The sequence below is a fragment of the Papilio machaon genome, chromosome W (assembly GCF_912999745.1).
Source record: "Papilio machaon chromosome W, ilPapMach1.1, whole genome shotgun sequence".
Classification (NCBI taxonomy): domain Eukaryota; kingdom Metazoa; phylum Arthropoda; class Insecta; order Lepidoptera; family Papilionidae; genus Papilio; species Papilio machaon.
The window spans coordinates 483,973-498,642 of NC_060015.1; the positions used below are offsets into that span (position 1 = coordinate 483,973).

General features: G+C 39.5%; 1 protein-coding gene across 1 annotated transcript; it reads right to left on the reverse strand.

The window, feature by feature from the left end:
- Positions 1-7,546: 7,546 nt before the first annotated feature.
- Positions 7,547-9,896, reverse strand: LOC106718360. Its single transcript, XM_045685771.1, has 3 exons — positions 8,991-9,896; positions 8,468-8,566; positions 7,547-8,088 (listed from the first exon to the last, which is right to left on the reverse strand). Exons 1-3 carry the CDS (start codon positions 9,648-9,650, stop codon positions 8,020-8,022), a joined length of 828 nt encoding a protein of 275 aa, XP_045541727.1. The 5' UTR covers positions 9,651-9,896; the 3' UTR covers positions 7,547-8,019.
- Positions 9,897-14,670: the final 4,774 nt, after the last annotated feature.

The following is a 14,670-nucleotide window of genomic DNA, read 5'->3' on the forward strand; positions in this document are numbered from 1 at the left end:
TGCGTTTTAAGAATTCATTTTACAAAACGTAAATTGAAACACAAACACTTCACTAAACTTATGTATTTTTACCGCGAGAATATTTGACCTTTATACGTCAAATTCAAATGACACAATGTTGATCGTCAAGTATAGACAATAATTTGTTTTTTTTGACGATTCACCTTCGTCTGCACGAAAGCGACTGTCGTCTGTTACTGCCTAGCCTTACACGGAAAAACGAGAGACGCTATCGCTTAGACGAAACGATCGATCGTTTCGTTTTTAGTTTTTTACTGCCTAACCCCGCTGATCCTTTTTTATACAGATTAATAAAGCTTGATTTAATTCTTCTGTTGTAATGCTGGACTCTTTGTATTCCTTTTTTCTTAAATTTAGAAATCTTCTACTGTAAACGATTATTTTTTGAAGTTCTTCTAGTGTGTCAAAATTATCAAAATCTAAAAATTTATTTGAATAGTTATCTTCAGTTTCCATAGTATTTAAACAAACTTGTACAGATTTCTTCTCTAAATGAGTTGATATAATGTTAGGTCTTGAAAATGTTATTGTGTTTTGTAGAAGCCATGAAGGGCCATTCCACCATAAAGTATTGTTTTGAAGTTCATCGACACTGCAACCTCTTGAGGCAACATCTGCCGGGTTCTCCTGAGACTTAACATGATACCATTGACTGTTGTTGATGTTGTCCAATATCTCCACTACTCGATTAGCGACAAATGGTTTCCATCTGTTTGGTTCTCCTAGCAGCCATGCTAACACAACTGAAGAGTCTGTCCATGCATAAACTTGATTTGATGGTATTCTCATTGCATTGGTTACATGGTGTAATAATTTTGATAGTAGGACTGCACCACATAACTCGAGACGAGGTAGGGATATTGTTTTCACTGGAGCAACTTTAGTTCTCGTTGCGACAATGCTGGTTTGTATATTTCCATCTTGATCAATAGTTCTGCAATAAACTACAGCTGAAATTGCTTTATTAGAGGCGTCACTAAATCCATGAATAAATGTATTGTTTTTATTTGAAGTAGTTGTATTTGTCCATCTTTTGATTTTAATTTCTTTAATGTTACATAAATCACTTCTAATCTTTAGCCATTCCTTTCTTAAACTCTCACTAATCTCATCATCCCAATTCAATCCCTCAAGCCATAACCTTTGCACTAGAATTTTGGCTCTTATTATGACTGGTGCTAACCACCCTAGGGGATCAAACATTCTCTGGATATCTGCTAAGATAGTGCGTTTGGTAATTTTTGTAGAAATAGTTGGTAAATTTAATGAATATTGAAAATTATCTTCGCCTAAATTCCAAGTAAGTCCGAGTGCCTTTACTGTACCATCTATTCTTAAATTCAGACAAGCATGTGTTGATCTATCTTGAGGTTCTATTGTTTCTAAGAATTCTGCACTATTTGATGTCCATTTTTTGAGCTTCTTCTTCTTCTTTTAATTAATACTGGACTCCATCGTAACTTCGATGATTTTGCCAACGTCAAGGTTGAAGGTAATTGATAATGAAAGATGAAAATAAATAAGAAAAAAACAAAAAAAACTGCAATAGCTAATGGCAGTCCAGAAATACGAATTCCAGTATGCTTTGACAAGTGACCGGTAGCTGATGACTTCAGTTGGGACACTGAAAAGGACAACACAAGAGTTAGTAAACTACCTACAGTTTAAAATATCAGAAACTTAGACAATTAAAGATTAATTTTGTTAGAGATTAAAAATTTAAATAAAACCTTCACCAGGGGGGTATGGGCCAAAGTTAGTAAGAATGGGATATTAATAGGTCTGGGGATTTCGTTAGGAAGGAGGTCATATAGTTGAAGTTGGAGATTGGGACAATTAAAAAATATGTGTTCTATGGACCCTTCATCCGTACCGCACTCACACAAGGAATGATCTCGAACACGTATTTTCGCGAGAAAGACTGGAGAAGCTACAAAGCCTAGTCGTAACCGGGTTATAACAGAGATTATACTTTTTTTAATCTTTCCATGTTTGTTGAACCACGGTTTGGATGGAATACTAGGTTGTATGGACGCATAAAATTTACCCTTAGATTGACTTGACCTTTGCCACAAGGTGGTCCAATTCTCCATCATGGATGATTTGGCGGATATGCGTAGATCTCGGGGAAAACAAGATTTGTACGAATCGGAACCTAAGTAGACTGCGGCCTTTGCATGTGAGCCTACCGTTTCGTTACCATTGATGCCCGAGTGGCCAGGGATCCACGCCAAGACAACTTCAATCCCGGAGCAGTGACAATTATATAGGAGCTGTTTAATTTGAAGGGTAACGCTGAAATTATGACGGGACCGGAAGGGAAACTTTAAGATATCTAATAGACAGCTTAATGAATCGGAAAAAATTAATGTTTTGTTAAGTTTATGGGACTCAGCAAAGGCGATAGCTTCTAGCAACGCAATCGCTTCTGCAGTAAAAATGGAAGTTAACGGAGGACATTTAAAGTTCAAAACAATTTTAAATTTAGGGAACCAAACAGCTGCCCCCACAGGACAATCAGGAGACGACTTTGAGGCGTCAGTAAACATTATGTTCCATTGGGGCCAGTCCGATTCCAGAATAGAGTTAAATTTTTGGTTGGCTGCAGGAGTATGCTTCTCAATTCCAAAATTTAGGATAATTTTAGGAGAATAAATAAGAGCGTCAAACTGAGTTGCATAGATGGGGATTACAACACCTTGTTCGATAGGGGAAGCGGGGACTATATATTTATTAAACGAATTAATAAGCAAGGGGGGATCTTTGTTAGACCAATAGCTGGAAGTTGGAATTGATTGGGAGAGAGCTTTTAAGACGCGGAGAAGAGGATGATGTTTAGTTTGGACAACATTACAAAAAAATCTGTCAGACAGGAATTGCCTACGGAGATATAGCGGGGGATCCAGACATTCCACTTGCAGAGCGTTGACTGGTGAGCATTTCATAGCACCAGATATCAAACGTAAGCATCTGGACTGTATCTTATCTAATTTAGATAACGCAATTTTATTACAGGGTTCCAGAAGAAAACCACCATAATCAAAGTGACTACGGATTAATGCGTCATATATGAGTTTAAGAGTGACAGGATGAGAACCCCATCTAACCCCGGTAAGAGTTCTTAAGATGTTTATGCCCTTTTCACATTTTTGAATGATATGGTCCAGATGTTGTCGACCCGAAAGTTTAGAATCAAACGTAACTCCCAGAAATTTGACAGTCTCATGACTAGGAATACGTGTATTATCTACATAAACATCTACAGGGGGAACATTTCGTTTACGAGAAAAAAGGACTACGCTGCATTTTGAAACGGAGAGAGTGAGGTTATGTGCCAAAAGATAGTCGTTTAAATAAGAGAGGGCAGAGTTTATACGACGAGTGGCTTCATTTACAGATGACGATACGGAGTATAGGGCAATATCGTCGGCATATTGTAGGATATTACAGAATGAATTTACGGAAGATTCCAAATCAAAAGTGTAGATATTGTATAACAGGGGGCTCAAAACCGAGCCCTGTGGGAGGCCTTTCCAAACGGTGCGAGGAGGGAGGGAAGTATTAAAGTAACGAATAGAAATAGTACGGGACATCAACAGGCTGCAAATGAAATTGATCATCCTCTCTGGAATACTCAGCTGTAGCATTTTCTGCCTGAGTAGGGGAAGTGAAACGCTATCATAGGCAGCGGAAATATCTAAGAATGCACCTAATACATTTTCATTTCGGGAGAAGGCCAGACGAATTTCTGAGGAAAGGATGCTCAAACTATCCAAGCATCCTTTGCCTCTTCTGAATCCAAATTGAGAGTTAGGCAATAAATTACGGTTTTCAAGAAGCCACTCTAGTCTGTTTTTGATAAGATTTTCCATAATTTTGGCAAGGACAGAAGACAGAGCTATAGGTCTGTAGGACGAAGAGTCGTGGGGATCTTTGCCAGGTTTTAGTATGGGGATTATAATCTGGGATAACCAAGAATCGGGCACAGAGCCAGTGATAAATATGTAGTTAATAATTTTAAGGAGCATGATCTTGGATGAGTCTGGAGATTTACAAATGAAAGAATAAGGTATGCCATCAACACCTGGAGAGGAATCTCGTAGGTGGACTAGAACACCGGAGAGTTCCGTTAGAGAGAAAGGGTCATTCATCCTGTCAGAAGAAGGGGAGAGATGGGTGGGAAAGTTATCAGACTCCGGGACGAAAGGAGGGGCTAAATTATCAAAGAAGATTTCTAACCAAGGCATAGGGTCATTAGAAGATACGTTTGATTCCAAAAGGGACCTACGATAGGCCTTGATCTTATTCCAAATGAGAGTAGGAGGAGAGCGAGGGGAGAGAGATTCGCAGAATCTTTGCCACCCTAGACGTTTCTTTTCAGCTAAAAGTCTGCGAGTGTACGCAGAAACTTTTTTTAAACTCAAATAGTTCTCCATTGAATAATTGCATGAATACTTTTTCTCAGCTTCTTTACGAAGTCGAACACTCTTTGTACATTCAGAGTCCCACCATGGGGGGGAACTTATTTTCTGGGTAGATTTTTTTAGGGGAATAGACTTATCGGCAGCTTTTATAAGGATAGTAATAAAGTCATTATAGAGTGAAAGGAAATTATAGGGGCAAGCCTCTGGAAGAGAGGCAATTTCTTTTGTAACTATATCTGAAAACATGGTCCAATTTGCTTGAGGAATGCGATATTTCTGAAGGGGAGTAAACGGCATGCTTGGAATAGAAGATTGAAGTATGGAAATCAAAATGGGAAAGTGATCACTTCCATATGTGCTATGAAGAACAGACCAGGCTAAATTGGGGACTAGAGTGGGGGAAGCAAAAGAAAGGTCAGGTATGCTAATATTTTGTAAGGGGGACCCTCTGCGAGTGGGTGATCCATCGTTAAGAACGCAGAGACCGATATCATCCATTAGATCTATTAAGAATGGAGAATAAGGATCATTGTAGTGGGATCCCCACATAGTATGGTGGCAATTAAAATCACCTAACATTATCAATGGCTTGGGAATGAGTGACAAGATGGATTGGAGCTCAGTAATGAGATGTATACTAGGATGGGGAAAATATACTGATATAATAGATATATTTAACGCTTTGACAGCTACAATATGAAATTCAGGGCTATGGGAGGGGATGACGATCTGAGAAAAAGAGATAGATTTATTAACTAGAAGGGCGCAACCCGCCCTGCCATCATCTCTATCATCTCGAAAACATGAGAATCCTGGCACCCTAAAATGGGAGTCCGGGTAAAGCCACGTCTCCGAGACAGCAAAAACAATGGGTTTATATTGATTTACAAGATGGGAAATTTCATGCCTTTTACGGCGAATACTTCTACAGTTCCATTGGAGAATCTGAGGCGGGAATTGGCTGGTTATTATTAGCTAGGACAGCAAATAGTTCGTCGGCAAGGGACGAGACTTTGGACGGTAAAGGAGTATCAGACAGTTTAGAGAACATATTAATTAGAGAACGAAGTAATAATTCAACAAGATTATCATTGGGAGAAAGAGTATCGCAGGGCTCAGAGCAGGAATTGAGGGCGCAACCATTGGCTTGGCAAGATTTAGGGTTTTGTGTGATGGAGTTGTGTGAGGCTAAATCAAAAGATTTGCCTAGCACAGGTTTTGGCCTGGAGGGAAGAAATACAGTTTTGTTATAAGATCTAGTGACTGGACGGTTGGGGACATTAGTAAGAGAGAGAGTAGGAGTCTGATGCGAAACAGAAGTAGAGGAAGCAGCAATATCTGCATACAGGGGCCTAACCTGGGGGAATCTTTTTGCTGCCTCTATGTAGGATATATTTTCTTCAGACATTAATATTTTAATAGATTTTTGCCTGGACTGTTCTGGACATTTCGGGTCTGTGGCTAAGTGTCTACCACCATGGCAAAGAAAACAAGATGAATTGGAGTCAGGAACATTACAGCTTTCTCCAGAGTGTGGCTGGGCACATCGGAAGCAACGAGGCTTTGATCTGCACTGCTTGGCAATGTGACCAAACCTGCAGCAGTTGCGGCATTGAATAGTGGGAAGATGATATAATGACACTGGAAGGGAAGCATTAAAACAAAAAATCTTATCAGGAAGGCGTTGGCCAGTAAAAGTTAAAACGACTGTAGTAGAGGGGACCCATGTAACAGAATCCTCTCTCCTTGACTTGAAATTGAGCCTTCTAGCTCTAATTACTTCACCAAAATTGGGAGGGGTAGATACTCCAGATAAAAGCTCTTCTAGTGTCCACTCTGTTGGAATATTTCGAACAACGCCTAAGCGGAAGATGTGAAAGCGAGGTATATGGCCAACCAAATTGCTATTCTCGAGAACGGGATTTTTAAGGAAAGCATTAGCACTTTCTGGTTTATTAAAAGTAACCGATATTTTATTTCTGCCAGTTTCCTTTATACCTCCTTCAACAATACCGGGTACATTATGTTTGTGTAAGAGCTGTGCTACTCTTAAAGTTTTTAAAGAGGAACCAGATGAAGGGTCTGTTTCTTTACGGGAGACAAACACTGTATACGGGCCCATGTCACTGTCACTATATTGTATGTCGGCATCATTTTCGAAACCGGGTTTTGTAAAAACAGACTGGATCGAACCAGAAGGGGATGTTGTTTTCTTAGAATCTGCTCTTGTATCTTCTGCTGGTCTTTTTAATGCCTGCTTTTGATGAACTGCCTGATCAGCCCCCTTATCGGGGGCATCCATAGCACTCATCTTTACCTTAAACTAAAACTAACTACATACACTTACCTTAAAAAATTACCCACAACCAACACAAACACGACAACACAAATATTACAGTCTCAATAAGAAATAATCAGCAATATAAAAGAAACGAAACAAGTTTTCAATGTATTATAACCTAACTTCAACCAAGCGTCAACGCTGCCAAAAGTCAAGTCCTTTTTGAGCTTAAATCCACATCTTTTTAAAATTTCTATTAATTGTTTGCTTATATCTATTGCTTCTTGAATGGTGTCGCAACCTGACATCAAATCATCCACATAGAAATCTTCTCTAATAACCTTAGCTGCCTTCGGAAAATTTTCACATTCATCATTAGCAATCTGCATTAGAGTTCTAACGGCAAGATATGGTGCTGCAGCGGTACCAAATGTAACTGTCAATAGTCGGAAATCTTCAACTTCATTGTCCTCTGATGATCCTTGGCGCCACAAAATTCTTTGAAAGTCTGTATGTTCTTTTCTTAATAAAATCATTCTGTACATTTTTTCAATATCACTTGCAAAGCAAATCTTGTGTGTACGCCATCTTAGAATAATACTTCTTAAATCCTCTTGAAGCACAGGACCTACTAACAGTTCATCGTTAAGTGACACACCATCAGAATTTTTACATGAAGCGTCGAACACGATGCGTACCTTTGTCGATTCTTTGTCATCACGCACCACAGCATGATGTGGTAAATAAACACCTTTCTTGACAATATCTTGTTGAGGAATCTTTTCCATATGTCCCATTGTTAAATATTCTTCAAGAACTTCATTATATTTTTGTTTAAGACCTGGTGACTTTTCCAATTTGCTTTCTAATTGTTTGAATCTTCTCAATGCTATCTCTCGACTATTTCCTTCCATGGATTTAGGATTGTCTGTTTTGAAAGGTAATTGTACAATGTATCTGCCATTGCTACTTCTTGATGTTGTATTCTGAAATAATTCTTCACAAATTTGTTCATCTTGCGTTAATTTTCTTTTAGAAGTTGTATCTATTTCCCATAGTGATTTTAACATATCATCTAGGTTTGTAATTTGATGCATAACTATAATATTTTCTTGGGTTGATTGTAAACTATCATCTATTGTTCCAAAAATTATATAACCTAATGTGGTGTTTTGAGCACATGGTGTTCCCGGTGGGCCTCTTATAACCTCACTTAGTATTATTTGTGAATATACATCTACTCCCAACAGTAGGTCTACAGATCTTGAAATGTTGAAACTTGGATCGGCTAACTCAAGTCCTTGTATGTGGGGCCAGTCGCTGTATTGCAATGTTGTGTTTGGTATTCTTGAAGTAAGTTGCCTGGAAATCACAAATGCCTTTATTTTAATGCTAAAATCTTTCATAAATCTGGAGCTTACTTCAATTTGAATTGATTCATTTATCCTTGACTTTACTGATCCCACCCCGATGATGTTTCCTTTTGTTGAATATCTCTTTGCCTTTAACAATTGAGCGGCTCGCTCACTTATTAAACAACCTTGTGAACCTGGATCGATTAATGCTCTTAAAACAGTTGTGTATCCATCCTCGCTTTGTACAGCTACTATTGCCGTCCCTAATAAAACTGTTTTATTGTATGTTGTATTTGATTGTGAAGTCGCTACTGTATTAATTTGAATTGGTGTTTCTTCAACATTTGCATTTAAAACCGTAGGTTGAGAATGATCTGCAATGTTACCTTGGGTACTCGCTGTGGGTGAATGATGAAGAAGCGTGTGATGCCGTTTGTGACAAATCCTGCAAGTGCTAGATGATCGACAATATTTGACAGGATGTCCTGGAATTAAACAGTTGTAACAGATGTTATTCTGATTGATATATTCTCTTCTCTTTTGTAGATTCATTTTTCCAAAACTTTTGCAGTGACAAAGTGCATGATGTTCTTTACATAAGACACATCCTTTGAAATTTGTTGTAGTGTGACATGTGTGGACTGTATTTTTCTCTTTTGTAGATGACTGCAATAATTCGAGCGTTCTAAATTTAATTTCTAGAAACTTTTTTAAAATTGAAAATGTAGGTAGATCTCCGGAAACTTCCTTGCTAACATATTCTTCCCATCCCTTTTGTGACTCTAGATCTAATTTATTGGTAATTATATAAACAATTAGAGGGTCCCATTGGTCTGTGTTAATGTTTAAATTATTAAGGCTATGGAGGCATTGGTTAGTGGTATCAAGTAAAGCTTTTATATGACTCACCGATGGACTCTGCAACCTTTTCTGGTTAAATAATTTCCTTAAAATAGATGTTACGATGAGACGTTTATTGTTGTATCGCTGCCTCAACACTTCCCAGGCTTGATCGTAGTTGTCCTCCGTTACTTGTATATGTTTTAGTAAATTTTCTGCTTCCCCGCTGACACTCAATTTTAAATATTGTAGTTTTTGTACTTTACTAATTCCATCGTTCTTGTGAATAAGGGAGATAAAAAGGTCTTGGAATGTTGGCCAATCTTCATAATTACCGGCGAATGTGGGTACTTCTATATTTGGTAATTTTACCTGCTGCTTCATACTTGGTGGGCTGCCGATAGCTGGTATGCTGCTGCTTTGGGGATGTGCTGGCTGAAGAAAATCTTTCATAGCTGCTTTACCTTGAATGTAGGTCTCTTCGCAGTCGACGAATACTTCGTTCTTGAAATACTCCAATGATTTTCTTTGTTCTTTCGTTACTATCCTTATTAAGCTGTTATGATTATTTGTGAAGGCGACCCAGTATTCTTGTAAGATCGACATCTTGGTTTCAACATATCCTTCGGTCAGACGACTTTTTGGAGTCTTCTTGAAGTTCTCGTAAATTCGGGTAATGTGTTGGCGTATGTCTTGGAGCACTGTTAATAATTGTTCTACGTTATCCATGTTTTTTACCAATTTTTCCAAATTTTGAATAAAACGCTGAATATTCGGCTCGATGAGGCCACTATGTTGGTTGGATGTGGTTATGTTGGATCTTGAGAAGAGAAACGCTGTTACTTGTTCGAAATTTTATTAGCGACTCGCCATCTTTTACAAAGGTCATAGATAATTGAATAGATCATAGATCAATGAATCGATAGTTCGTTTACATTATTGATCATAGAGTAAATATCGATTATAAACTAACAGTCACGAATACGAATTTTGGCCAGGAAGACTGGTGTAGCAACAAAGCCCAGTCGTAATCGGGTTATTACTGATATTGTATATTTGTTAATATTCCCATGTTTAAGATACCATGGTTTGGAGGGGAATAAAGGGTTGAATCGACCCAAAGAATTTACCTTTTGATTGGCTAGATCTTTGCCAGATATTATTCCAAGTGTTTAGTAAAGACGACTTAGCAGAGATACGCAAGTCTCGGGGGAGGCAAGATCTGTAAGTGTCGCAGCCAGATTGAACGGCGGCCTTTGCACATGAGTCCACTGTCTCGTTACCACTGATACCCGAGTGGCTGGGGATCCAAGCCAAGACAATTTCAATACCGGAGCAGTGGCATTTGTATAGAAGTTGTTTAATTTTAAGTGTGATGCTACAATTATCACGAGCACGGAAAGGACTTTTTAAAATGTCTCTAAGGCAGCTTAGTGAGTCCGAAAAAATTATAGTTTTGTTTAGTTTGTGCGATTCGACAAAAGAAATGGCTTCTAACAATGCTATTGCTTCTGCCGTAAAAATGGAGGTTGACGGGGGACATTTAAAGCTTAAAACAATTTTGAATTTGGGAAACCAAACAGCTGCCCCTACGGCACAATCAGGACATGATTTTGAAGCATCAGTAAATATTATATGCCATTGGGGCCAGTCCCTATCCAAAATACAATTGGATTTATGGTTAGCCGCAAGACTGTCTTTGTCAATTCCAAAATTTAGAATAATTTTGGGATTATGAATAAGGGCGTCAACTTGGGTTTCAAAAACCGGGTTTAAAACACTTTGTTCTATTGGGGAGGAGGGAGCTGTATATTTATTAAAGGAGTTAATGAGCAGTGGGGGTCCTTGTGGGAGCAATAGTTGGAGGATGAAATTGATCGGGAGAAAACCTTTAAGACGCGAAGAAGAGGATGTGATTTAATTTGGACTATTCTACAAAAGAATCTATCAGATAGAAATTGTCTACGTAAATTTCCCCCCTTATATTTCTAGACATTCTACTTGAAGGGCATTGACTGGGGAGCATTTCATTGCACCAGTTATCAGTCTTAAGCATCTAGATTGAATCTTATCTAATTTGGCCAGAGCGATTTTATTACAGGGATCGAGATAGAGATAGGGCAGTGTTTATGCGGGTTGTGGCTTCGTTTATAGATGATGATACAGAGTATAAAGCAATATCGTCAGCATATTGTAGAATTTTGCAAAATGAATTAACGGAAGAGTCCAAATCGAAAGTATAGATATTAATATAATGTTCGTAAGAAACGGGATTCTTACCACGATTAGGCTGTTTGAGCTCCCGATATTTCGGCACAGTTGCATGCGCCATGTTCACGGGTTGACTGGTGTTGTGCGGTAGTGTAAAAAATGTTAAAGATAGCCGTATCGGTCTACCTTCTTCCTGATTCGGCGACCACTACCACTGTCCGCGTTCTCACTGCACATTAAGTCCGCACTCGATGTTATTTTTGTTTGTCGACAAACTACACTCACTGTGTCCACATTTGTGCGCGTACTCGAAGTCGGTTGCTGTCCAGTCTTGTTGTAATACTGGATCACTGGATTCCAGGCACTCGACAATTTAAACCCATCTTCGCGGTTGAAGTTTTTGCATTTAGGCCTGTAGGAGGATGAGTCCTGAGGGTCTTTGCCAGGTTTTAAAATAGGGATTATAATTTGAGTTATCCAAGAGTCGGGAACGATGCCAGTGATAAAAATAGTATTAATAATGTTCAGGAGTACGGTTTTGGATGAGTCAGGGGATTTACGCACAAAGGAATAAGGTATGCCATCGATACCTGGAGAGGAATCACGTAAATGATCCAAAGCACACGAGAGCTCCGATAAGGAAAAAGTATCATTCATTCTATCAGAAGAAGGAGGAAGAGGAGTGGGGAAATTGCCAAATTCCTGAACAAAGGGAGGGGCCAAATTATTAAAAAAGATTTCTAACCATGTGCTTGAATCATTAGAAGATATATTAGAATCGGAAGCTGAAATACGATAAACCCTGATTTTTTTCCATACCAGAGATGGAGAGGAGCGGGGGGAGAGAGATTCGCAGAATCTTTGCCATCCCAAGCGCTTTTTCGTAGCCAGTAGTCTGCGAGTGCGGGCAGTGACCTTTTTTAAAATCAGAAAGTTCTCCATTGTAAAATTGGATGCATACCTATATTCACCTTTTTTGCGAAGACGAATACTTTCTGTGCATTCTGAATCCCACCATGGAGGAGAACCAATAGCCTTTCTAGCAGAATTTTTGAGAGGGATAGAGTTGTCGGCCGCCTTCATAAGCATGGAAATGTAGTCGTTATAAACTGAAAGGTGATTAGAGGGGGTAACCTCCGGAAGGGAGGAAATTTCTTTATTAATTATATCAGAAAACATATTCCAATTTGCAAAGGACGTGCGATGTTTTCGGAGAGGAGTGAAGGTTACATTTGGTATGGAAGATTGAAGAATGGAAATCAGAATGGGGAAATGGTCGCTTCCGAACGTGTTAGGAAGGACAGACCATGCTAGATAGGGGACCAGTGTCGGGGATGCCAAAGAAAGATATGGTATACTAATATTCTGTAGGGGGGAAGCTCTTCGTGTAGGCGATCCATCATTTAGAACACAAAGGCGAATATCATCCATCAGATCTATCATGGATGATGAATAAGGATCATTATAGTGGGATCCCCACATAGAGTGATGGCAATTAAAATCTCCTAATATTAAAAATGGTCTGGGGATGGATGCCAGGATGGATTGTAGTTCGGCAATAAGATTTATACTGGGATGAGGGATATAAATTGAAATAATGGAAATATTAGGTCCTTACATATGAAATTGGCGTTTTGTATGGGAGGAACAAAAAGTCGAATATTTTTTAATATAATATATTTAATTAATCAAAGTATGAACCATTATTTTCTATGCACTTTTGCCATCTCATAGGTAGTTCATTGATCCCTTTACTAAAAAAACCAGTCGGACGGGAATCAATAAAATCTTTGAAGGCGATTTGGACTGCCCCATCGGAGTTGAATTTTTTCCCTTGCAAGAAGTTATCCAAATTTCGAAAAAAATGGTAATCTGTTGGAGCAAGGTCCGGGGAGTACGGAGGATGTCTTAGACTTTCCAATTGAAGCTCTTCTAATTTAGTAGCCGTCTGTTGCGCAGTGTGTGGTCTAGCGTTGTCGTGAAGCAGCAGTGGCGTGGAGCGATTGACCAGCCTAGGTTGTTTAGCCGCTAGCTTTTCCATCATGGTTTGCAATTGCTGACAATAGACATCAGCCGTAATAGTCTGCCCAGATTTGAGAAAACTGTAATGAACAATACCGGCACTAGTCCACCAAACGCTTACAAGTAACTTTTTTGGGGTTAATTTTCGTTTGGGGCAGGATTTGGCTGGCTGGCCAGGATCCAACCATTGCGCTGAGCGCTTCCGATTATCGTAAAGAACCCATTTTTCATCACAGGTAATGATTCGGTTAAAATACCTTCATTATTGTGCCGGTTTAGTAATGTAACGAAACAGTCGACGCGCGTTTGCCGGTTTGCTTCAGTCAATTCGTGAGGTACCCACCTTTCAAGCTTTTTAATCTTCCCAATTTGCTTCAAGTGAATTAAAACAGTTTTATCAGTAACATCGCAGCCTGCAGCTAACTCGGACGTGGTTTGCGATGGATCCGCTTCCACAATAGCCTTCAACTCTTCATTATCAACTTGAGTCTCAGGCCGTCCACGGGGCTCGTTCTGCAGATCGAAATTTCCAGAACGAAAACGTTGGAACCAAAAACGAACTGTGTTTTCTTTTGCAACACGACCGCCATACACATCATTCACCCTTCGAGTCGTTTCCGCAGCACTAGTGCCACGGCGGAACTCGTACGCGTAAATAATGCGATATTTTAAGTTTTCCATTTTGTAAAATGAGTGACACAAACAGAAAAAAACAGAAGAAAAAAAACAAATGTATGACGGTCATCGAAGCACAAATACATGAGTCTATAGCTGTACAAATTTGAATTTGGAATTCCTTACCAAAGAGGAGAAATTCGTGATTAAAGTGGCCAGTACGAAAAACGCCAATTTCATATGTAAGGACCTAATATTTAAAACTTTAACTGTTACAATATGTAAGCCTGGGTTATGGGGGGAGATGTTAATCTGGGAAAAAGTAATAGATCTACTGATCAAAAGGGCGCATCCCGCCCTGCCATCATCTCTGTCGTCCCGAAGACATGAGAAGCCCGGAACCCTAAAGTGGGAATTCGGATAAAGCCACGTCTCTGAGACAGCAAAAGTAATGGGTTTATATTGGTCTATAAGATGACAAATTTTGTGTTTTTTACTGCGGATACTTCTACAATTCCATTGGAGAATTTGAGGGGGGAATTTGCTGGTTATTTTTAGCAAGGATAGCAAAAAGTTTATCTGCAAGGGCAGCCACATTGGACGGTAGTGGAGAGTCTGACAATTTTGAAAACATGTTAATTAAAGAGCAAAGTAGTAATTCGACAAGGTTATCATTAGGACCACGGACCTGCTCGGTTGTCCGAGTGGGCGGAGAGGTGAACTCCGACGTGGCGCGTCCCCGGGTGGTGGATAGGGGAATGCCCCGGCCTTCTGCCGGGGTAGGGCTTCGGCCCCGCGAACCAAACACTGGGGGGGGAATGGGAGGGCGGACCCTGGCGCGCACTAACCTGCCGTCGGGGAGGGGTGGGGGGGTTTCCGTCCGAAACTAGGGGTGGTGCGC

Excerpts from the sequence above, each read along its gene's own strand:
- LOC106718360 (XM_045685771.1), bottom strand. The coding sequence starts at position 9,650 with ATGGATAACGTAGAACAATTATTAACAGTGCTCCAAGACATACGCCAA. Across the intron at positions 8,567-8,990 it reads AAAGGTTGCAGAGTCCATCG|GACATCCTGTCAAATATTGT; the intron begins GTGAGTCATATA and ends GTTTAATTCCAG. Across the intron at positions 8,089-8,467 it reads ACCCACAGCGAGTACCCAAG|GCAACTTACTTCAAGAATAC; the intron begins GTAACATTGCAG and ends TGTGATTTCCAG.